Source organism: Pipistrellus hanaki, assembly GCF_964339955.1.
Source record: "Pipistrellus hanaki genome assembly, chromosome: 2".
Classification (NCBI taxonomy): domain Eukaryota; kingdom Metazoa; phylum Chordata; class Mammalia; order Chiroptera; family Vespertilionidae; genus Pipistrellus; species Pipistrellus hanaki.
In genome coordinates this window covers 173,331,888-173,357,023 of record NC_140504.1, presented here as the reverse complement: position 1 = coordinate 173,357,023, position 25,136 = coordinate 173,331,888, and the positions used below count along the sequence as shown (strand labels likewise).

Here is a 25,136-nt window from a genome sequence, read left to right as displayed (position 1 = left end):
TCAAAACAATTTAGAAATAAAAGTAGTCCTTGGCATATCACATATACTGAAAGCATTGCTATTATCCGCAGTCGGTCAAGCAGGGAAACATTAAGTATTACTGTTCACCAGGCCCTGTACATCCTCAGAGTTTACAGTCTTTAGAGTAAGACTTGTCCCATTTTACAGGTCAGGAGGCTGAGATTCAAAGAAGCTAACTACTTGTCTAATAAGACACAGCAAGTCAGTGGCACACTATATCAAACCTAGGTCTGATTTTAGAAGCTGGGCTTTTGAGTTCTCTTTCTCCAAGCTCCTGTGCTACACTGAACATGGGGGAGCAGCAGAAAAGGAGAAAGCACTGGATAGCATGTAGTAGGAGAAGAGAACTGAGAAATCAAGAGTAAGGTGAGACTTGAGCAGGGGCAGGGGGACAGTGGCCTCAGGATATGGCACATGAAAGGCTGGCATGGGAAGAGATTGATTGAGGATGAAGAATGGACACAGAATTTGTGCAAAAGTTGGGAGAAAAAAAAACAGGGGAAGAAATATAAAAGTAATCAGTTCTATCACCTCTGAGACTCATACTCACAACAGGATGGGGAGAAGCCAGCCAGGCCTATTCTCAGATCTTACTGTGACTGAGAAGACAGAAAGGAAAGGAACCTGCAAGGGGAGAGCAAGGGTCAGGAGCTGTCCCTGGTCCTGACCAAGCCCTGACCATCACATTGGGGATTTAGGAGCATACAGACATTAGGTCCTGCCTTCCTCTTCCTCTGGGGTCTGCAATGCCTCCTCACCAACCATGTAAAAGTTTGGGTGTCTCCACAACCCCACCCCAGAAACCCATCCTGAAACTCAAAGCCACGCTCCAATTATTTCCTCCCAATTGGACCCAGCCTAAGTCCTATACCTCAGATGCCTCCCATTTACATCAGAAATAAAACTTCCTGCCCAGGCTGAGTGGTTAAGCATCAATCTATGAATTAGGAGGTTACAGTCAGGGCACATGCCTGGGTTGCAGGCTCAATCCCCAGTGGGGGGCATGCAGGAGTCAGCTGATCAATGATTCACTCTGATCACTGATATTTCTGTCTCTCTCTCCCTCTCCCTTCCTTTCTGAAATCAATAAAAAAAATTTTTTTAAAGAAATAGCCCCACTGGCATGGCTCAGTGGTTGATCATTGACCCATGAAACAAGAGATTACAGTTCAATTCCTGGTCAGGGCACAAGCTTGGGTTGAGGGCTTGATCCCCAGGAGGCGGGCAGGAAGCAGCTGATCAATAATCGGTGATGTTTCTCTCTTATTGATGTTTCTATCTCTCCCTCTCCTTTCCTTTCTCTAAAAATCAATAAAAACATTTTAAAATAAAATAAAGTAAAACTTCCTCCATACAACCTTCATAGTCCCATTCTCCCGGCTTAGCATGGTAAGTATGGACTAGATCAGCCTTTTAGACAGAACAAGGCAGAACTAGGGACTCAGTACTCAACACTGTTGATTAAATAAATGTCTGCATTCATGAACATGGAACTAACTTAAAGGGGAGGGAGTTCTGATACTACTGCAATCCCCATCCCACCCCAAGAGCAATGGCAATATTCTGAGTGGCTCCGGCAGTATCTCTTCCACCCCAGGAGCTACACGTTGGCTCTACCACTCCCTATCAAGGCCCGGATCCAGGAATCCTCCCATCCTTATCCCAGGCCTCTGGGTCACCCAGTTAGGTGGTGGTGGCAGTAGAAAGGAAGCAGAGACAACAGTGCAGTGGGGGTCCAGGTTTACTCTTTGGGGACAGGGAGGAGTGAGGAGTGGGTGGGACGGGAATGCCCCTCAGTAGTCGGCTGTGTAATCTGTGCCATGTAGTCCCCTGCACAACAGTGTGAACTCCTTCACCATCTCCTTTACCCGCCTCTTGTTCACTCGCTCGCTGAAGGAGAGAAGGGAGACCAGGTTAGCACCATCCACCACTGCTTCATCTTCTCTTCCAGACCTGAGCCCAGGCCCCACCAGCTCCGCTCACCGAAGGATCTGCTGGCTGAAGGTGTCCTTCTGTTCGGGGCTGAGGCGGGCAGAGGGAAAGCCAGGTGGCTGCAGTGCTTCCTTGATCCACATGCTCAGGAGGCTGAAGCAGTGTTTGTTCAGAGCAAATAGGATGTCGGCAAAACAGTCCATGAGGCTGCGGGAGGCCTGGCCCCCAATGGCCTGAGGAAGACAGGTTCTCAGTACACAGGGCCTTGTCCCTTCTGCAGCAAAGGTGTTGAGCCTTGCCCCACCCCCCTCGGACCATTCCTCTGCCAAACTGCATATGACAAGTGAGTGCTGCTTTTTGAGAGCCAACTCTGACAACTTTCAGACATTTAAATGAGGAAAAAACAGAATCAGAGAGTTTAGGGAACCAAAGGCTCAAGATCCCCCAAAGGGCAGCTGCCACAGAAGCCAGGGCCACCGTGCCCACATCAAGCGCCCCCCTGCGCCATCTCACCTCCAGCACTGCTATGAGCAGCATACGGCCATCCTCCTGTACTACCTTTCCCACTGGTTCTACTTCCCCACATCGAGGCAGGAGCTCTGTCTGCAGAGGATAAAGAGGCCTGTCAGCCCAGCTCCTACCCCCTCATCCTGGAGATAAGACCCATATACCACACCCCTACCCTCTGAGTCCTAATAGTGGGGGGGGGGGGCGGTCTGGGGCAGCATGGGACTCACAAAGAAGCCACAGGAGGCCTTGACAGTAGGTGCCTCAGGGAACTTGAGGGCCAGCACAGCTGTGGGAGAGGCAGAAGCAGATCAGACAGAGCCCAAGGATCCTCCCAAGGGGGCCCCAGGCCCACTTGTCCAACTGCCCCACTTACCACACTGGAACACAGCTTTGACATCCAACCGTTCACACAGGAACAAATCTGGCTTCCGCTTCAGAGCCTGCAGGAGGTGGAGCTGGTAAGCCCAGCCCCAGCCAGCTGCAAACACCATCCCCCCTCCCTCCACTCACCTGCCACCCCAGGGCCCAACTTCACGCACCACAGATAGAGGCTGTCAAAACCAACTACCATCTCTGGGGACACAGACCATCCCAGAGTGCCAGAGGCCAGGAGAGAAGCAGCCAAGGAATGCTGTGTACATGTATGTGTACATGAATGCACAGTGTATGAGAGAGGTTAGGGGTCATAAGGCAGATAGCTTGGGTCCCAATATACTCTCTGAGCAAACGCCTTCCCCTCCCCCCAAACCAGGGACGGATTCCTGCAGGCTCAAGTACCAGCAGTGATTTCTCTTGATTCATAGAGCCAGTGTAGGCCCCCTCTATTTATTAACAAAGCCGCAGGAAGAAGAGATGGCAACTGGACATGAAACACAGTCCAACAGCCGCCCATGTCCTGTCACTCTGCAGACACCCTTCAGATCAGAAAGAGGAAAAACAGGGTAGGTGCCTTGGAGCCATGGCCCTACCTTTCACCCAAGAAACCCTGTGTGCAGGACCTTCACAGCCATACCCAGCCCAGGAGCCGTGTTGCCATGTGGGGGAATGGAGGGAGTACAGGGGGCAGAGAGCCAACCCCAAGTGGTACCAGGACATGCCTGGCACATCCTCAGGTCACAGGAGATGCTCTGCACAGCTCCTGCAGTCATCAAATGCTGCCGTTCCCCAGAAGCCTCCCAAGGCACAACACACAGACCCCTACCTCTCCAGCCCCTCACAGACCTTCCAGTCTGCCATGTTAACTCACACACACCCTCATGGAGACACCCTACTTACTCTCAAACACACTTCTCTTACACACACACACACACACACACACACACACACACACACACAGTCTCTCTCTCTCTCCCCCTCTCTCTGTCTGTCTCTCTCTCTTCTCTCTCTTCTCTCTCCTCCACACACATTTGCAATGCACCCGCACTACATATTCACACACTCAAACTGCCACATCCCCAAACCAGCTCCACACCCACACCCTCAATCTACCAATCTTCCAGCACATGTACTCTCTCAACACATCATCCACAGATGCATAGTCAAATACCCTCACCCATCAAGGTACACCCTCACAGATACCCACACATCTATCCATCCAGGCCCAGAACACTCCCTATTCCCGTTACCCTGCCCCCCTCCCCTCCACCACCAAACAAACTGTAAGTTACAAGAGAGTAAGAATCGTGCCCGCTTTTGTGCACCATTATACCCCCAGCACCTAGCAGAGTATCAAGCATGTATTACACAATAAATATTTGTGGAATGATTAATAAATCCCCCATTATTTACCTTTACCCACAGGACTCCCCCGCCCAACCTGCAGAAGCCCCCTAACACACAGAACTCCTATATACTAACCTCACGTTCCCACAGCCCAACATATATCTTTTCCAAAACACACATACCTTAATACAGACCTGCCGATACCACAATATATATACCTATCCTCCATAACACATTCCCAAAGCCCAACACGCACATGCCTCCAAAACATATCAACATTCAAAATCCACCAATGCCTAACACACATCAATGTAAACACACACCAACGCACATATCCACATATCAACTACAAATCCAACATAATACGCATACTACTTACAGCAGTTACATGATTTCTGTTCTTACCAAACCAAACTCAAAACACACAAAGTAAGTCCCGACATACTTAACACACACACACACACACACACACACACACACACACACACACAACCTAACACAGTCTCACAGTGGAGCCAGCACCCCGCCTCCCAGCAGCAGCACAACCTGTCCAGCAGCCGCTCTGGCTCCGGGCTTCGGGCTCCACGGAAGCACATTCATCTCAGCCCCACCCTTCGAGCCTACCTCTCAAGAGCAGGCTGGAGGCACTGAGGCAGGCAGTTCCCGGCAGGAGCACGGGGACAATGAACCCCAGGCCCTTGAACTTCAGTTCTACCTCTGAACTTCTTGGGCACCCCAGCTGCCCAGGAGCTGCGGGGCACAGTTACCGCCCCCCTCCCTTCCCGACCCCCACCAGGCCAGCCTGCTGCCTCCCTCTGGGACCAGCCTCTCCCTGGTCTTTGTAGAAGACTGAGCTAAGCTGAGGCAAAGGGGCACTAAAGGAGGATGTTGGGTTGTCAACTTCCACGGAAACAGATGAAGAAACTCTATTCAACTGAACAGAAAAAAAATTCGTCAACAGAAAGCTAAAAATAGGCTTAAATTGAATTTCAACATAAGAGAAAGAGAAAGAGAGAGAACAGAACGTGAATGAATAAAACTAAAACACACCTGTGCCAGGAGTTGCATAAATGAATCAACAATATCAGGATGATTCCTGGGCCCTAAAATATAATAAAGATGGAACTTAAGAAAAAATTATACAAACAGCAACTCAACCTCATATAGTTATGTGGGACTGAGAGCCTGCAGGGAGACAGCGTGGGGGCACATGAGCAGCAGGAAGCAAGATAAAGAAACAAAACATACAAAAACCATGAACTGGGAGAAGCCCAACAGAAAGAGACGGCAAAGTGAAGGACGGGCCTGCCCCAGTTCCCTCCCAAGGGGCCTTCCACCTACTCCCCGCTCCTCCTAGGTCAGTCCCCCAAGTTGTCCTGTGGTGCTCGAGTGATGCTGGACTCCACATAGCTGAGAAACACCCCTGGATTTCTTGCTTCGGCCTCAGCAGTTTGGGATGGCCCTAAGCTGCTTCCCCATCACTAGCCATCGGACAGGAGGGCAGAGCTGGTTATGCTTGGTACCTGCTTTGGAGGCCTGGCTGCAGGCCCTGAAATGGCCAGGGAACAGAACCCGAGCAGGTGTCCCTCACTTGGGTGGCCAAGGAAAGGAACCTACTGGGTCCACTTAACCAGAGGACTCCTTCTTGGGGAGGGCAGTGCCCAATGTGCAGTGGGGATGGCCAGGCAACCCATTGGCAGGGCCTAGGGAAGGAACTGCCTCCTGAGGCCAAAAATGAGAGTCCCACCCAGCAAAGCCCCTCCACCTGGACAAAGACTCAGCAGAGAGCCAGGCTCAGGGCCGAGCACCAGCTCCCACCACCAGCCCACATGAAGGAGGAGGGAAACCAGTTAATGTGTTGCCCCATGGTGCAGTGGAGGGCAAAACTGGGACAGCATACAGGTGAGGGGACCATCCTGTCCAGCGAGACAACCAATAAGCCCAACAAATAGGATGCTGGACACTCTTCTGCCTCCAGTTCTGATACCTGTGGCAAGGACAAGGCCTGCGCCTGGAGCTCCTGCCTGGGCCACTCCACTCTCAGCTGCAGACACTGCAGGAGCACCTGCCTGAGACACCACTAAGGAGCTGTGTGATCTTGCGCAAGCCACAAGCACTTGGTTTCCCCACTTTAAAGCAGATAATAATCTCTTCCTTGTTTCCTTCTCCAGGCCACTGATAAAGCCCGCCCCCTTCACATCTGAACCCTGAGTTACTCAAGTCCTGGGAAGTGAGGCCTGATGTGCACCATGCATGGGTCACGCTGCAGACAACAGGTGTGATATTCAACAGTCGCCCTACAGGCGGGGAGCCCTCAGCCTCCTTTTGTAACAGTGTCTGGTACCTGCTCCATGCTGGCCTCATTCTGGACACTGGGGATACAGAGAGAAGAGACCTATCCTTGTCTTTCAGAGGCTTAGTCCAGGGAGAGGGAGAGGGACAGATGTGAAGGCTGATTATTGAGTGTAATTGGCGCTGTATCGACAGTGTATACATGATGCAGTTTCAACAGGAAGTTAGATTCAGAGAAGCTTCTGAGGAATGATGCATGGGTAAGGTGTGAAGGAACGAGAGCCCACCCAGTAAAGGGCCCGAAAGGGAGCCAGGCTCGGGGATCCAATGGGACACGAGAAGGGAAGAGTCAGTGTGGCTGGGCGGCTGGAGTCACGGGGACACTGAAAGGAGAGGATGTCGAGAGGTATGCAGGCACTACACCAAGTGGGTAGCAATGGGATGAGGGCGATGGGGAGCAATGGAAGGGTTTTAAACCAGGGCGGGGAAATGCTAAGGTTCGTGTGTGATAAAGAACATTACAGCTGCAGGGTGCAGAAAGAATTGGAGAGAAGGGCAGATGCCAGGAAAACCAGTCAGAAAATTGTTGAAGTAATCCGGAGACTTTGGACATGGAGGGTGGGGAGCAGGGGACAGACTGTGGGATAATCAGGAAGCAGGACCACCAAGACTTGTCTCCAACTAGACAGGAGGAACAGAGTTGAGGATACCCATATCCGGCCTTCTGGCTCAGCTATCTCCCCACCGGAGTAGAGGCCAGTGTCATGTAACCAGACACCGAGGACAAAAGAAGAGAGCACTCTGGCTGCAGCTGAGACCTTTGGTGAGTCTCAATCCTGCAACCACGAGTCTAGGCAAGATTCATGAGGCTGGTGGAGAGTAGTGAAGCCTGGAGTTCCCTTTTGCCAATTCTCTCAGACTAAGGGCCAGTGAATGGGGACAGGGGGTGGGACCACAGCCATAGGCTTTTGGCCTGGAAGGGAATAAAATTCGTGTGAAAAAAACCCTAGCCAAGAGCCCAAAAGATGCTACATAATGCCTATAACAATCCTATCAAATATAAGAAATGGCCATTTCACGGATATGGAAACAAAGGCTCTGTAAAGGTAAGTGACTTGCCCAAGGTCACACAACTAGTTGGTGGTGATGAGCTTAGAATCTAGGTATGCCTGATTTCAAAGCCCTTGCTCTTTCTACTTTTCACTAAATCCCAAAGAAAAGGAGCCAGCCTGGTACCCAAGCCCCTCAGAGCTTCTGTCCCCATCTTTCCCATCATCCAGACTGGCCCTGAGCCCAGCAGGCCAGTAGAAGACATCATTCACTCTCTCCTCCACTTCAATCTAAGGTGTCAGCTCTTTGTAAGGTTGACAATTATGCTGTGCTCGATCCTCTAAGTTTCCCATCAAGTCCCATGTGCAGCTCAGGGGACAGAGGAGAACATAGTGGGAAGCTTTGGCTCCCCAGTCAGGGGAGCAGAGGCAGTGGCAGTGGCGGCAGCAGCAGAGACCTGGTCAGGACCTACCTTGCTGGAAGAGAGTGAGTGTGACGGAGGTGACGAGCAGGAAGAGGGCCTCGATTGGGGGAAAGTGGGCAGGCTCGTGGGCAAAGATGTGGACCAGCTACAACAAAGCAGAGAATGCTGGTCAGCCGAGGCCCCGCGTCATCAGCATAGGCTAGCATCCCTGGAATGCAGGTGAGGACCTCTGGCAGGGAAACCATCAACCCACTCCACCCACCTACCCCATCCTGGTCAGACAGATCTCTAATTAGGATGGAATCCAGAAGACTGTGGTCCCAATCAGAAGGCCCACCTGTCGAGTGAGGTCAAGAGCTGAGGCCTGGGGGATGGTGCTGTACATCCGACCCAGCATCTCACACAGCTGTGGCACCATGGGGGCAAAGTCATCCAACAGCGTCTTAACAGACTTCTCGAAAATGGCGCACACCGCCTGGGGAGGAAGCAAAGGGGCCCATGAAAGAGAAAAAAAAATATATTGTATTATAATCACCAAATTTGCTAAAACACTAGATCTTAATTATTCTAACCACTAAAAAGAAATGCTGATTATGTGACGTGATAGAGGAGCTGATTATGGCTATAATGGCAATTTTATCATGTTATAATATAATAGAAATGTATCAAATTAACATGTTGTAGATCTTAAATGTACACACTGTTATATGCCAAATATATTTCAATTGACAAAGAAAAAAGAAAAAGAAAAGGGGCCCTGGTCAGCAAGTCACAAGAGGCTGGAACAGAATGAAGGCCTGGCACAGAGGAGGCCTACGAAGGGGCCCTTACCTATAAGCCTTGCCTGGCTCTGCGAACCAAGGAAGGTAAAGAAGTCTCACCCTGACCCTGAAAGGCAGGAGGCAAAAAGGCCCTTTTCAGAGGGGCACAGATGGCACCTTGTAACTCTTCCTACTTACATCTCCACTATCTCCTCTCAGGGAGCAGCATCAGCAACAGAATCCTGAATTACAAAGAGACCAAAGGCAGGTCTCTGATGCGAAAGTGGATCCCTGGCTGTCACTCAACCACATCATAGACCTTCGGTGGAGCATTTCTTGTGATACTGGGGCGCTCTGAATGCTTTCCCAAAAGATTCCTTATATCTATGGAAAAGGATTTGCCTCCTTTATTTCCTCAAGACCATCGCAAGCTTAAGCGGGGCAGCAATACCTTCCTCCTGCTCCACCTCTGAGAAAAGTCACCACGGGGCAGAGAGCAAGGGGTGGGACTCACCTCCACCACCTGGGCATCATTCAGCCATTTGCTCAGCACCTTCTGGATAAGCTGGAAGACCTGCTGCAGCACCACTACCACCTGGAGACACAGGAAGAAGATGCCCCACAACCACTGTCACCCACTGGAGAAGGACCTGGTAGCAGGAAGCAGGCCAGGAGTTCAAATCCAAACCTATCACCCCAGACTGTGTACCGAAGACTCAATGAATGGGACTCTGGCAGAAAGAGGGCTCAATGCCCTATGAATGAGAGAGGATATTTGAGTTCTAGGGATCCTCTTAGAAGAAGCCTCAAATTGCAAAGCAGGGATAGTATGAGTGCTCATAAGATTACTAAATTGTGAGGGGAACCGGGTGGGTGGAGGTGAGGAAGGCATACAGGGGATAAATGGTGGTGGGACAAAAAAAAAAAAAAAAAATTACTAAAACTTTGCAACTTCCACCCTAGCTGGTTTGGCTTAGTGGTTAGAGTGTCAGCCTGCAGACTCAAGGGTCCCAGGTTCGATTCCAGTCAAGGGAATGTACTTTGGTTACGGGCACATTCCCAGTAGGGGGTGTGCAGGAGGCAGCTGATCGATGTTTCTCTCTCATCGATGTTTCTAACTCTCTCCCTCTTCCCTTCCTCTCTGTAAAAAAAATCAACAAAATATATTAAAAAAAAACCAACACAACAGAACTTTGCAACTTCCTCTCTATTTCTGCTCAGTAAAACTCTTAGTGCCAAAAGCCTATAGGCTGGCTCCAGATGGGCTTAGAGTAGACAGCCCAAGGGACACATAATACGGACAGCTTCTGCAGGAGCAGAGAGCAGAATGAGGTCCTGGGAGGTGAGGGAAGGCAGGATGACTGCCATAGGTGGGGCTCTGTGGCAGAGATTTAGTCTGGAGCCAAAGGGTAACTGAAACTAGGGTGGGGAGTTGAGCTGAGAGGCCAGGACACTGTGGCTTCCTACTCTTCAGGAGAAACACCAAAGGGTGTACTGGGAACAATGACCAAAGCAGTCCCTCACATTTGTACAAAACTTCACAGTATGCAGAGCACTTTCACTCAAAACCACATCTGCTACCCAACAATTCTATGAGATGAGCAAGCCAATGTTCTGATGTTCACAGTTTTGAGTGGGAAGCTGAGGCTTGCCCCAGATCAAATAGCTTATAAGTGGTCACCCAACACCCTGTGCCTGCCCGAGCTTACCACAGCACTTAGCACACTGCTTTGTGACAATCTGTTTACATGTATTTCCTCTAGATTGGGAGCAACTTGAAGGTAAAAACTATTACATGCAGAGCATGTACCGTAAGCATCCTTGGTGCCCACAGGGAACAAAGAATGCTGAAGTAATAAGGCCTCGGAATTAGGGGTTAAAGAAGGGCCCATAATTACATCACTTAGGGGTTGAAATATAATGTCAGTGTCCCTTAAGGGGGGGTGGGGGGGAAGGGAACCACAATGACATCATCCTAGTTGGGCTGGGGACAAAGACACCACCCACCGGGTGAGATAATGACATCACTCCCCGGAGAGTGGGGGGCAATGATAAGATCATTCACAGGATCAAATGCATCATGCCACAGGGAACAATGACAATATTACCCATAGAACTGGAGGTGACAATGACATTCCCACAGGGTTGGGAGGTGGGGGCAATGGCAATGACAACATCACCCACTGGGTTGGGTCCCTGTGGTACTGGCAGCTTCCGGAGCTCAGAGCCTTCATGATCATCCTCATGATGACTAACATCCAGCGTGGTGAAGAGGTTGGAGAGAAGCCCCAAGATGTGGACAATGGCCAGCTTGTTGGAGGGATTAGGCTATGGGGAGAAGACAAACAAGTTCTGGATCTTCCAGTCCCAGTTTGGCTCCCTGGCCCCAGCCCTGACCGCCAGCTCCAACCCTATCCCTCAGCAGCACAGTCCACACAAAGGGAAGCCCCAGAATCCCACCCCTGCTCCTCCCTGGCCACACACACACACACACACACACACACACACACACACATAGCTCTCACTCACTATCTCCTCTGCCAGCTTCTCCAGCTGCTGGATGGACACACACACACACACACACACACACACACACACACAGCTCTCACTCACTATCTCCTCTGCCAGCTTCTCCAGCTGCTGGATGTAGGGCGAGATGAGCGAGTGCAGGTTCTTAAGGATCTCCTCCACCTGCAGGGCTGACAGCAGGAAGCCCAATGCCTGCATCAGCCACATGCACTGGCTTGTCTGTGGGACAGAACATGGAGGGTCAGTCCTGGACACATCTGGTTGTGGGTGGGAAGAATGAACCAACTGGGAAGCTTCCAAGAACAGAGGGTAAAGAACAAGGCAGAAGATAGGATTTCTGTGGGTTCCTACAATATCCCCAGGGAGCCCCGGAGAAACTTTTGAGCTCACCTTGTGGATCTGTTTCATTAACACGTCCTAGGGATAAGAAGAAGAAATATGGTATCAGAGCAGCGCAGAGTGTGCCTGACGCCCCGCTCCACCCAGGGCCCCTGCATACCTGGGAGACTGCCACGATGTTGGCAGCATAGGGTGGCAGGTCATACTTGCATTCTCGGCAGATCTTTTTGAGGGTGGACACAGAAGAGACAGAGAGCTCAGGGTTGCCTAGGGCGTGCAGTACAAGGGGAAGAACGCTGTTGATCATGACAGGGTGGTCAGCCAGCCATTCAGACAGAGCTCCTGGAGGAAGAAGGGAGAGAGAGAGGAGAGGAGAGGATAGTGAGGCAGACCATGTCCCTGCAAGGCAGGCAGAGCTGCCGGGCAAGGTCAAGTTGCAGGCCCAGGACAGAGCACTGTTCATTCAGAGGACTGAATGGGCAAATATGCATGCACATGATCAAACATGATCCTTAAAGTGGAGAAGTAGGACTAGCCTCACTGAATTGCAGTGGACCAGTCTCATTTTATTGCAGCTCAGTACACTCACGAGGAAGGACACCTTAGATGTGCCAGGACAGTTAGTCGGCTGCAAACGAACTGTGCGTGTGGGCATGTGTGTGTCTCATTTTGGATGGGACCCAGCAGGCTGTCTGTAGCTGGGGGATGGGCGCCTATGGCTCTAGAATGTGCTCATGGGTGTGTACCGGGCCTCACCAATGGTGAACATGACGGTGTCCGCCAGCTGCACGTTGCTGATGCTGATCCGTGGGATGAGGCCAATGAGCCCAGGCACCACATCAGAATAGTTGACATCAATGGTCTCTGCGATGGATTGGAAGCCATAGAGCAGGGCTTCTGTGTGCTGGGGAAAGAGGGGGCCACTAGCTTGGCTGAAGAGCAGGGTGTGATAGATCTAGGAGGGCTGAGGGAATCAGGCTGGAGGGGTACCTGCCAGGAGTAGGGCTCCTCTGAGTTGGTGAGCAAACGGCCCAGCTTGTCATAGAGGTTGCTGAGCAGCTCGGCTCCCAGCATTTCATAAACATACATGAGTGTGTCTGAGATGTCCACCCTGAGAAGCAGATGAAGACCTTGTACACAGCCTGCATCTTGCCCCCAAGCCCGGGAACCCACCCTGGTAACCTCATGACCATGTAAAAGTAGACAGACAGTAAGAAAGGAGCTCCAGGATTCAGGAAGCCTGTCCTTGGGACCCTCCCCTCATTGCCTTCGTTATTTCAGGACTCCATTTAGAGCTAGGATTGACCTGCTACCGTCACCTGTAAATTCGGAACTGCTCCTTCTCATCTGAGGACCAGAATCCATATTCCTCATCAGAAGGGAACTGGGCCTTGTGCAGAAGCACATCCACCAGCTGGAAGTAGACTGGCCTGTACACTTGCTGGTACACAGCCTGCTTCTCTGCCTCAAAGGACAGAATGTCATCCTGAGAGCCAGGGAAGAGTATTAGCCACCTCACCAGCAGCCACAGAAGCCCATTAGCCACCTTCTCCCATCATGGCCCCCTCCTCCTGGAGGTCACACAGACACACCTGCAGCGTGTACCAGAAGGTGAGTGTCAGGGAGCTGGTGGTCTCATTGACAGGATAGTGGCCAGGGATACCCGTGCAGAACATGATCATGTTGACAAGGGCCAGGAAGCTCTGCCAGTGCTCCACTTGGTCAAGCAAGGCCCTTGGAGGAAGGAGATACAGAAGGTCACTCAAGAAGGCTCCATAACCTCCCCTCCTTACAGCGCCCTGCTATCCCACCCCCAGCTGCTCCACTCCTCACCGAGAGTGGTTCTCGCCAAGGGCCACAGCAATGCGACAGATGCCATGGGAGGTCTCCATGTCCCCATTCTGCACTGCCTGTCGCAGTTGCTCCTGCAGTCCCAGCACCAGTGGGATGAGTTTCAGGAGTGTGTTCACATACCTGGAGGCATGAGGGGGAGGAGACCCATCAGAGCTGTCTGCCCATCCCTCACCAGGTTTGAAAGAAAGGTACATTCGCCCAGTTTTCCATTGAAGTTCCCCTCCTCACATCAAATCCAAAGCAAAAGAGAGATCAGGGCCTACATGGCAGCTGCCCATGCTGGGAAGAAGCTTAGGTCAGAGACCCCCTGGAAAACTCTGGAAAGGAAGTAAAAGGTCAGTATTATGGTTTGGATTGTATGTTCCTATTAGAATTAATGCTGGGATGCAATAAGACTTTGGGGGAGATTGGATGAGGTGAATGTATTTTGCATGTGGGTTGGACATAAATTTGGAGGTGCTAGAGGGCAGACTGTTACAGGTTGAATTGTTCCTTCCCCCTTTGCCTCCCCAATCTGCAAAATATGTTGAAGTCTTACCCTCTAGTACCTCAGAATGTAACCTTATTTGGAAATAGGGTCATTGCAGATAAGGTCACAGAGTAGGGGGACTCCTTATTTGACTGGTGTCCTTATAAGACATCCATGTGAAGACTGAGACCTACAGGGAGAATGACATGTGATAGCAAAGGCAGAGACTGGAGTTATACAGCTCATGCCAAGGAACACCAAAGGTTGCTAGCAAACCACCAGAAGCTAGGAGGAGGCAAGGATGGAATCTCCTATAGGTTTCAGAGGCAGTTGAAACCTTGATTTCAGACCTCTAGCCTCTACAAGTGAGAGACAGTAAATTTCTGTTGTTTACCCCCTGTGTGGTACTTTAGCACAGTAGGTCTAAGAAACGAATACAGATACCGTTCGGGGAGACTGAACAGGATGGGAGACAGAAGAGTTAACAGGAACCATGTTAAAGACTTTAAAAGGCAGCAACAGCTCCTAAGAGCATCAATCCCCACCTTCCACTTCACCCCCTACCAAACCCTAACTCCTATGTAATCTGGTAGCAGTAAGAAGGCAAAGCGGATGATGAACTCAGAGAGAGCTAAGGCAAAATGAACAGGACTTGATGATTAACTGGATATGAAGGTGGGAAAGAGTCAGGGAAAACCCTCAGGTTACTGACTAAACAACCAGGTAGATGGTAGGACTGTAATCCTGGAGGGGTGGGTGGAGAGGGACAGTACCAAACAAATCTAATGGGAGGCTGAGGGCGGTAAGCTCAGTGTGAGGCATGTTGAATCAGAGGTACCTGATGAGATATGCAGGTAGAAGTGTCCAGAGCGTTGGATTTAAAAACATGAAACTCAGGGACAGATCCAGAGACAGAGAAGCATTGATTAGATCGTCAAACCTCAGCGGGAAGGTAGAGGAGGTTGGGGGTAAGGGGGAGAGATCAACCAAAGGACTTGTATGCATGCATATAAGCCTAACCAAAGGACACTGGACACCAGGGGGGTGAAGGCATGAGTTGGGGGGAGTGTTGGGGGGTTAATGGAGGGATGAGGACACATATGTAAAACCTTAAGCAATAAAGAAATTAAAAAAAATTTTAGAAAGAGTAAAAATAAAGTATATGGATATGAATGTAATAAAATGAAAAAGATTTAGTATTTGAAAAAAACAAACACACACGGGAAACTCAATAGAGAGGTTAGAACAAGAGACATGGATGTTGGAGTCATCAGAGAAGAGCTGGTAATTGGAGTTACAGGAGTAGAGGAGAATTGCTCAGGAAGAAAGTGTTGAATGAGAGAAGATGGTCCAGGTCAGAGCCCAGAAGCACAATGACCCCTCAAGGAGCAGCAGAGGAAGCACAGTGCACAAAAGCGACTGAGGGAAGGCTAGCTCCCTCCCACTGTAGCCTGTTCTGTGGAGACCAGATTACACAGAGGAAGTGACACTTTCATCAGGGAATCAGATGCTTGGGACTCCTCTGCTGTCAATCAGGCATCACCATACCAATCTATGGAGGGGAGGGGAAAGGGAACGGGACTGAGTGCCCAGGAGTTCAACATGGACTTGCCCCAAGCAGATTGTTAGGTAAATGACCTAATAACCTTAGGGGTAAAATGTGGACAGAGGCAACGAGGCCAATATGTTGGCCTTCTCCACACCCCCGTTTTGGTGAGATAAGACGTCCATACCAGGATATCTCAGACCAGAGATAGCCCCAGAGGGCGCTGCCTAGAGTCAGCTGGGAGAGCTTCAGTCTCATGACCCTGACACAGGCTGTACCACCAGACAATGGGCACCTTCAGGCCAGATCTGGCACAAAGAGCAGGGGCAGGGCCAAGGCCAAGATCCCTGAGTTCCCAGCTGCAGGGCACTGCCTCCTGCCCCCACAGCACTCCCACTGCATTCCAAAGCTGCCCCACACCTGCCAAAATCCAAGTATACAATAGGTCCTCAATGAATTTTCTTAACTTCTCTTATCTGAGCTTTATAATAAGATAAATCAAGGACAATCTAGCCCAGAAGGACTCAGAGTATTACTCAAGGTCATAAAGCAAGTGAGAGGTAGGTGCCAAACTGAGAAAGGTCCTTATACTGCTGCAGGTCTGCATCTCTTTCAGGGTCCAACCTGAATTTCCCCAAAGCATCTACGTATACTGATCTCAGACCATATCTCAAGTCCTAACTGATGGGGGCTTCCAAGAGCCTAATTCACCTTCTCTCCTCATCAGTTACCAATGAAAAGCTTTTCCAGAATTAAAAACATACTGCGGGGTGGGGAAGAGGGCATTTCAAAGGACAGTCAGGCAAGCAGCAGCAGTTGTGGAGGAGAGGGAAAAGGTGGCAAGTGCAAGCTTAGTCAAGGGGAGGGCTGATGTCATGAAACCTGGGTAAGGCAGTGCTGGATGACCCAGAAGTCAAAACCACTGAAGGTGACTTTCTCAAGCCAAAGCGAGGAAACTAGACTACAACACAGCAAGGTCCAAACTGGAACTCCGAGCTGGGTGCAGCCCACCCACTGGGGAAACTCTTGCATAGATTTCTTACCCCTGGACACCTGTGCCTGAGACTTGTGAGTAGACAGGAAAACAGACCCAAAGCCCCTAAAGTTTGGGGAGGGAGATAAGAGAGGATGTCTTTAGTGCCATGGCTGAGATTGGGTTCAAGTGGGCTGATTGCAGTCGGTTAGCCTGAACTGCTGGAGCAGGGCTGCTGGGACTCCTTAGCTGCCCCTCACACTGAGCTCAGCCCAGACCTGCAATTACAGATCCAGGAGCAGAGCTGAAAAGGGGAAGAGTTGCTAAGCAACAAAGGGAACTGCAGCCAATAGGCACTTAGGAGGCTGTGTGCTTCCTCCCTGGCTTCTTGCTTGCTCATTGGCTCATAGAAGACGAGGCATCAATTACCTGCCAAAGCCCTGGAGACTGGCTGGGCGGGTAAACCTGGGTGTATCCAAGGACATCCCACATCACCCATGCACTGGCCCTCGCCAATTCTCCTTACCAACTGTCTGAGCCCAGCCAGCACCGGAGCTCTGGCTGCCAAGGAGGGCCTTGACCTGAGACTTGCTAACCACCTCAAGTTGAAAAACGTGGGAAACCAGGGGAAAGGCATCATAGTAACGGCGAATGCAACGATGATACCAAGTACTAACAAATGCCGTTTCTGGAGTACATGAAACCATGCTAGACCTTTCACAGACCTTCTCTTATTTAACCCTCATAACAAAATATTCTTTACAGAATACCTGGGACAGGCCCCGTGTATACTATTCTAGTTAAATCATTAAAAACCTGTGAGGACAGTATGATTACATACATTTTACTAATGAAGAAACTGAGGTTTACCCGAGGTCTCAGATCTAGAAGATGGACCATTTCTGGGATTCAAGCTCAGATGTGATGAAATGCCAAGGCTAGTGCCATTAACCACTCCCCTCTGCTGTCTCTTTCAGTGTTATTTTCCTCTCCAATTCTGCCAAGGGTTCCCAAAGTCCCATCTCTGAAATGTTAGTGTCAGGCTTCCAGTTTCCCCAGGTCAATTCACCTTATTCCAAAAATTTCATCATGCCATTTTCTCTGCTTAAAAATCCTTTCATATCTTTATATCATCCTCAGGATGAAAACTAAAATCTTAAACTGATAAGATTAAGGCTGATAATCTTACATGACCTGGGCTTAGATCTCCTATACTGGCCCTTAAACCCTGCTGTCTAATCATACCCTTCATCTGTCTGAAATGTCCTCGCCATATCCATCACCTCCATCTGACTAACTCTTACACAGCCTTCAAAGAATAGCTCCGCTGTCACCTTTCCTGGGCAGCCTTTCACAACCCACACAGACTTGGCTCTTATAGCCCCTCTGCTCTCTCCATTAGAGTATTCATCACGGTGACTATACTTGCTCATTCATGTATCTAGTTATGAGCTCCTAACTTGCAAAAATCAACCCATTTATCTTTATGCTCCTAGTCCTCACTACAGGGCCCAACACACAAACAGGTACTCAACAAACATTTGCTGAACGCCTTACTACTCGCATTTTCTTCTAAGTCCTTGAATGTGCAAGGTATTGTTCAACACAGGTCTTTGCACCTGCTATTGTTTCTGAGGTCTGCAACATTCCCTACTCCCCAACTTCTTCCACCCCTTGTCACTTTTCTTTTCTTTTTTTAAAATATAGTTTATTGATTTTTAACAGAGAGGAAGGGAGAGGGATAGAGAGTTAGAAACATCGATGAGAGAGAAACATTGATCATCTGCCTCCTGTACACCCCCTACTGGGGATGTGCCCACAACCAAGGTACGTGCCCTTGACCAGAATCGAACCTGGACCCTTGAGTCCGCAGGCCAACACTCTATCCACTGAGCCAAACCGGTTAGGGTGGCAAGTCCTATTTTTTATCTGTTCAAAGAATATTGAATGCTACCAAGTGCTGCTGGCACAATATGACAAAATAAAATGGTAGAGTGCCTTCCTCACAGAGCTGAGAGACTAATGGGGAGACATACATTAATTTATAATGAAACCGTGTTATGGACTAAGAAGGAAAAACACTGGAGCTCCAGATAAAATAATAGAAAACACCAAACTAAGTCTTAAAAATCATGAAGGATGTGAAGTTTAAGCTGAGACAGAAGTGATATGTCAAGAACATGTGATGGTTCAGAGCCTGGAAGGAGCATGGGACATTCAATAAATAGAAAAGACTGAGAGTGAAGAAAGCAAGGAGATGGGCCATGAGGTGAGGCTAGAGATGTCATATTGGGAACCTGAACTTCACCCTATGAGCGGTGAGAAGACACTGAAGCATTCTGAGCAGAAAGGAAATATTAAATATTCATTTTCAAAAGATCACTCTGGCTGCTGCTTGGACAATGCAGGAAGGGTACAAGAGCAAAAGCCAGGGGACTGGTGAGAAAGCTCTACAATAATCTGGGGAGAGGCAATGACAGCTTCAACTAGAGTGGTGGCAGTGGAGATGGAAAAAAAATAGATTTGCAATACGGTCAGGGGCAGAACAGCCAGAACTTGGTTGAGAGAAAGAGAAGAGTTAACTATTTTAACGGAGTAATTCACTGGATGGTTACTTGTCTAATGTCTGTCTCCCTCTTTGAACCATGGGACAGGGACCATGTCTTGATGGGTTCCTTGCTGTATCTCCACCATAGGACCGCGCATGCAGTAGGCACTCAATTAGTGTTTACTGAACAGATGGATGGATGGACGGATGCATGGATGGCCAAGCAGACTGCCCCACTCTGGGAAGGTGGGGACCAGCTCACCTCTGGGCATCAGGCTGTGAGATGGCATTGACAATGGCCTCCACGCTGCTGTCAAAGAGCTCCGAGTCCTGCAGAGCGGCGAAGGCAGCCTGAATGAGGGCCTCACAGTCCTGCAACGGCACCTCCAGCTGCACCCAGCTGGAAAAGCACTTGAGTACCTTCTGACGCACACAGCTGGGGGAGCTGGGCTGCTGCAGCAGCTGCTCCAGCAATGGGAAGACGGCCCCACACTCCACTGCCAGGCTGGCCCGCACCAGGCCCTTGCGGTACTGGGGCAGGCGACTGGTCTGAAATTCCTCAGGCAGCACTGTCAGCAGCTCCAGCAGAGCCAGGCAGCGGCCCTGGCCGTCCACCAGCGAGTCCTCAGCCTGGAAGAGTCGTACCATATCTGCCACAGCACATGGCCAAGCGTCAGGCATCATGCTGAGCGCCAACGAGGCCAGCGCCACACACAGCCGAGTCAGCACAATCTTGGAGCCACTGGCAAAGCGAGTGATCTGCGTGAAGAGCTGCGCCTTCAGACTTTCATACTGGTCCGTGGGGATGTCGCTCCAGTAGCGAGAGATCTTGATGTGCAGGGCACTGGCCCCAAAGTACTGGATCTCAGGCACCTTGTCAGGCTGCAGCAACTGCCAGCTGAAGTGCCAGGCCTGCGGGGAGACCTGGGCCTGCATCAGCCACTTCTGAGCCAGGTTCTTGTTCTCAATGTTGGGGTCGTAGTAGAGCTGGTGCAGCGCCTGCAGGAGAACACGGGATTGAGCAGGTGCGGGCCGCTCTGGATCCTGCCAGAGCCCAGAAAAGAGGGTGTGATTTGGTCCTCCAATACGGCTCTCTCTTTCTGACTGGGGGGTGCTGAGCAGAAAGAGAGAACCCAGGACCCTGCCGATATTTTGAGAACCTGAACTTTCTGCATGCTCTACTATATCCTCTTCTTATAGCAAAGCATTATGGATTCAGAGAGTGAACCCCCACAGGCTAGCGCGCGCACGCGCGCACACATACACACACACACACACACACACACACACACACAGAGGAGGCTGAGCTCATCACAGGGGAGGCATGAGGTAAAGGGCACGGCCCAGGTGGGAGGAATGGCTCCACAGGGATGAAGCTAGGCCTGAGAAGAACATGAAACAACCTGAGGGGCTCCGACCCTCCCAGGCACAGCTGTTCCGATCAACTGCAAAAGCTCCATTTAGCTCCCCCAGGATCTTCTTCCCTAGGTCACTCCAGATGCTGGCACCACAGCCAGTGTGAAACCTGAGAAGGACTAGGACTCTGCCAGGCAGCCCTCGTGCAGAAACACACTGGAGAGGGGGGATGAGAAAACCCCCAGAGAGCGCATGGAGGATCCAAACAGCTGGCCCAGAGAAGTCTTAGCCTGCTGCCCTGGCAAATGCCTAGTCTGAGATTCTCAACCAGCTGAATCCCCGCGGTGCCAATGCCTTTGGGATGTCACACAGCAAGAAAACAGAGGTTCATCTCCCTGGTAGCACACGGAACAGCGCACTACCATGCCGACACTGCCCAGCCCCATGGGGTGGCAGAGCGAGACCAGGACTCTGACCACCTAAGCAGTCTCCATCCAAGTAGGCTTAGCTCTACCTGTCCCTCTGACAGCCCGTTACAGGCGCTGTTGCTGTTTGGCTGCTCACGGATGCAGAGAACAGAAGCAGAAGGGATGCGTCCTCACCATTTGGCATGGCAAACAGGGGTCAAGAATAACCAACGAGTTATCTCTGACTATTCCTTATTTCCCATCAAGGTAGCCCTACCTCCCCATTAACCCTGGGGGTGTGGAGGATGTAATTCTGCATTCCCGGCCTCTGTGGGTGAGAAGCAGTTTTCAAAAAAAGATGGACCGGGCAGTGGGGCGGTCTAGGGGGGTGGGAGGGGGCGCGATGGCAGGAAGCTTTATGGGCAGGTGAGTAGAAAGGAACCCCGAGGCTGCCAGCAGAACCAGGCCCCTGGGACCCAGCACAAAACAAAGGGGGACCGCCAGACGCCTGCCTGCCTTCATCCAATAAAGGAAGGGCCCTTCTCCAAGAAAGTCTGAAAACATAACCCGGATGGTTCTAGCCTCAGGTTATTTTCTGAGCCCCTGGCTCCACAAAAAGGGCCCAAGATGGCTCAGCATCCGATGGCTCCTGGGGACTGGGCTGTAGGTCTCCTGGGTTCCTGGGTTCTCGCTGCACGGCTCCTGCAGCTCCCACGGAGCTGGAGAACGGCCAACCTGGCTGGAGGGCTAAGCCATCCACACCCTGGAGGGACCATCCCGAGACCCCCGAGCACCTCTATCCACAGGGGACCCAGGTCTGGGAAAAGCCAAACCGAGCCCTTTAAGACCCGGTCACACTGCTGTCCTGCGGGCTCAGAGACAGCAAACGCCAGGTGTCCCGGGGGCACCATCCCAGCGGGCACCCAGCCCAGGTCTGGGCCCTGGCATCAGTGTCTGTGCCCAGAACTTCTGCTCTGTCACTGGAGTGCCCACCCCAGGGCCCTCGTACCTTCTCCACGTTCTCCACAGTGAAGTCCAAGGCTGGTGCTGCTCCAGCCCCGGCAGCCCCCGGCTGCTCCTCCCGCCGGTCCATCTCTGCTCCTCCCCAGCAGGGAGGGGGACCCTGGCCTGTCTCCTGCCCCAGCCCCTTGGCTGCTGGCCCCCTTGCTAGACCCCGGCTTGAGTGCCCAGGGAGTGGTGGTGTGGTGACAGGGGACCCAGGGTGGGCATGGCTGCCGAGGCCTCCCCACCTCGATTGGGGTTGGAGGGCTTGCCAGACACCAAAAGGGGTGGTCTTAGGAGGAGAGCCACTGAGGGGGGGTTCTGGGGAGGAGCCCTCAGTGAGGAGTTCTCCAGGCGGGGGTCCCAGTGGTAGGTCACGGCTCTGTTTCCAGAATCTGTGAGAAGGAAGTCATGGGGAGGGAGGCCCGTGGGGAAAACCGAGCCCCAGCCCGTGAGAGGTCACTGGGTCGATGGCCTGTACCCACAACACCCTCGTCGGAGTGCGCTCCCGGGTCCTAGGAGGAGGTCACTGGGGTGGGAGGGAGGTCACGAGGGAGAGAGCCCTTGGCGGGTTACGGAAGGCGTTCCAACGAAGCGCGGGGGTGCAGCATCGACACTCTGGGGCGAAGCGTCCGTAACGTTGAGGGGCTGTGGCAGATCCCCTCCGCTGGGCCTGGCCCTCACTCTCCTCGCCGCCCGGCTCCGGCCCCGCTACCGCCGCTGCCTCCGCCCCAGTGACTGACAGGCTAGCCGGCTCGGCCGGGACGGGGCGGGGACCTCCGCGAGGCGCGGGCTGCCCCGAGCGCCTGTCCCCGGCACCGCCGACTCAGGCGCCGACCCTCCCCCGCGCCTGCCCTGACCCGGCCGGCCCGGCACAGCCCGGCACGGCCCAGCGGAACTGCGCGGAAACTCATTCCGGGTCTTCGGGCCTGTCCTCGTGCCAGCCCTCTTGCCCCGGATCAGGCGACGGAGCGGCGCGTCGCTCGAGGCCCCCGCAGAGCCGAGGTCCCGCCGCTACGCATCTTGGGAAATGTAGTCTCTATTGCTCCTAGCGGGAGCACGGGGCCTCTTGGCGGAGGCCCGGAGCACGTGGGCTGGGGCCCCGCGGGGCCCCCCGGGAGCCCCAGGCTTGCTAGGGTCGACAGGCAATTCCCAGTCAATTCCCCGCAGCTCCTTAGGAGTGTGTGACTTAAGGAGCTGCAGGTGGGAGCCCAGGTCGGGGGGGAAAAGGTGTGTGTGTTGGGGGCGGGGCGAGGAGCGGTGTGGAGGATCGGTCACTCTGGTGCTCTGCTTCGGGTGCACCCTGAGACCCAGGAACCGGACTGTGTGGGGAGGAGGCGTCAGTACCATGAGAAGAAAGGAGGCTCGGTGCGCCTCGGGAATAAAAAAGGACGGCTCTCGGAACGACCCAGTGAGCAACCAGGAAGCCACATACCATGGACAGTGCTCGGAGAATTTCATAAGGTTCTTGGAAGCAACTTCTATTTATGTGTAATTAGAACAAGACCAGCTCACACCTAAGTGCTACGAACAGTACTTTGCATACCTTACGCATCAGTTCTCAACAATTAGAAGGCGGGGAATTTTATGCAACATTTTCAGATGAGGAAACAGGTTGGGGAAAGTTGAGCTTATCTTGCCCCTGGACACTCAGGGTATCAGAGATCACCAATAGATATTGCTCAGGGGCAGACCCCAGCAATCCCTTCTCTTTACCACTTGCCCTTTTTCCTTGGGAAAAAAAAAATTTTTTTTTTAAATTGATTTTAAAGAGAGAGAGAGAGAAGAAGAGAGAGGGAGAAAGAAGAAACATCAATGTGAAAGTAAAACATGGATAGGCAGCCTCCTGCACGCCCCCTATCGGGGATAGAGCCAGCAACCCTGGCTTGTGCCCTGGCTGGGAATCAAACCAGCAACCTTTTGGTGCACTTCATGACACCCAGCCAACTGAGCCACACTATGCAGGGCATCACTTATCCTTTTAATAACTCTTGCCAGCTACCCGGAGGGGGCGAGTGGGGCGGACCTCTATACCTGGGTTCAGTGGAGGAAAACAGCCTTGGCAATAGCCACCTAGGCCTGAGAAGGCAGAGGAAGGCTTTCCTGAGGAGGAGGTGCTCAATTAGCTGGTAAGCAAAGTCCAAGTGGAATTCAGTCACTCAACAAATCTTTATCAAGAAAATGTTTAGCCGAAACCGGTTTGGCTCAGTGGTAGAGCGTTGGTCTGCGGACTGAAAGGTCCCGGGTTCGATTCTGGTCAAGGGCATGTACCTTGGTTGCAGGCACATCTCTGGTAGGGGGTGTGCAAGAGGCAGCTGGTCGATGTTTCTCTCTCATCGACGTTTCTGGCTCTCTATCCCTCTCCCTTCCTCTCTGTGAAAAAATCAATAAAATATATTTTTTAAAAAATGTTTAGCCCTAACCAATTTAGCTCAGTGGCTAGAGTGTCGGCCTGCAGACTGAAGGGTCCCAGGTTCGAGTCTGGTCAAGGGCACATCCCCAGTGGGGGGTGCACAGGAGGCAGCTCATCTATGTTTCTCTCTCGTCAATATTTCTCTCTATCCTTCACTCTTCCTCTCTGTAAAAAATCAATAAAATATATATTTTTTAAAAGAAAAAACTATTTAAAGTACAGCTAGTAATTTGTGTTCAGTCTAAGGGGGTATAGATGGGGTGAGGAAGAGGGAGGGATGAGTAACAGATGAGGTTGGAAAGACAAGTTGGGAGCAGTAGACGCTTGAATGAGTTTAGACTTTATCATAAATGCAATATGAAACCATCATGCGATTTCAGCTGGGCATTGATGACTGGATTTGCATTTTAGAAAAGTCTACCTGTAGTATGTAGGATAAATTGAAGGAGGAAAGAGTAGAAGTAGGGGAGATTTGGGAAGAGAAAACAGGAAGGCCAAAATAAAGTAACTGATTCCAAGACTTGGAGCTCAGGAGAAAGGTCCAGGCTGGAGATATAATGTAATCACCATTGGTATGGAAGTAACTGGAATCATGGGGGTAAAGAATGTAGCTCAGGGAGAGAGTAGAATGGGAAGAGAGAAAGGCCTATATCAAAGTCTCGAGGAACACGTGAGAGGCAGAGAGAGGAAAAGAAGCCCAAGAGTAGCCTGAGAATGAGCAGCGGGAGGGGTGGACGAAAAAGAGAGCATGGGATCAAGACAGTCAATGCAGGACAGGTTTTCAAGGAGGAATGACAGATTTGAGTACTTCTGAGAGTTCAAAGGACAGGAGTTCAGTAATGATGAGGTCACTGGTGACCTCAGCATGAGCTCTTTTGGTGAAGGAGAGGTGAAAGTATGTGTGTATATATATATATATATATATATATATATATATATATATATATATATAAAATCACAGTGTCAATTTTGTTCAATGCTGTGTTAC

General features: G+C 51.2%; 1 protein-coding gene across 2 annotated transcripts; it reads right to left on the bottom strand.

Moving 5' to 3' along the window:
• Positions 1-1,744: 1,744 nt before the first annotated feature.
• IPO13 (importin 13) lies at positions 1,745-22,606 on the bottom strand. Of its 2 annotated transcripts, XM_084873217.1 has the most exons (20): positions 21,743-22,606; positions 19,233-19,969; positions 13,414-13,554; positions 13,173-13,314; positions 12,900-13,066; positions 12,571-12,691; positions 12,337-12,484; positions 11,741-11,922; positions 11,632-11,658; positions 11,326-11,460; positions 10,897-11,040; positions 9,227-9,307; positions 8,289-8,426; positions 8,000-8,096; positions 5,236-5,288; positions 2,837-2,903; positions 2,691-2,749; positions 2,467-2,556; positions 2,005-2,186; positions 1,745-1,911 (listed from the first exon to the last, which is right to left on the bottom strand). In XM_084873217.1, exons 1-20 carry the CDS (start codon positions 21,824-21,826, stop codon positions 1,815-1,817), a joined length of 2,892 nt encoding a protein of 963 aa, XP_084729343.1. In that variant the 5' UTR covers positions 21,827-22,606; the 3' UTR covers positions 1,745-1,814. The 2 variants fall into 2 exon arrangements, 1 of the variants encoding a protein (XP_084729343.1); XR_014794047.1 differs by lacking the exon at positions 5,236-5,288.
• Positions 22,607-25,136: the final 2,530 nt, after the last annotated feature.

Coding starts and splice junctions, on each gene's coding strand:
- IPO13 (XM_084873217.1), bottom strand. CDS start 21,826: ATGGACCGGCGGGAGGAGCAGCCGGGGGCTGCCGGGGCTGGAGCAGCA. Junction 11,923..12,336: donor CACCGTCATGTTCACCATTG/GTGAGGCCCGGT, acceptor TTCTTCCTCCAG/GAGCTCTGTCTGAATGGCTG. Junction 11,041..11,325: donor AGAAGCTGGCAGAGGAGATA/GTGAGTGAGAGC, acceptor TTCTCCCCATAG/CCTAATCCCTCCAACAAGCT.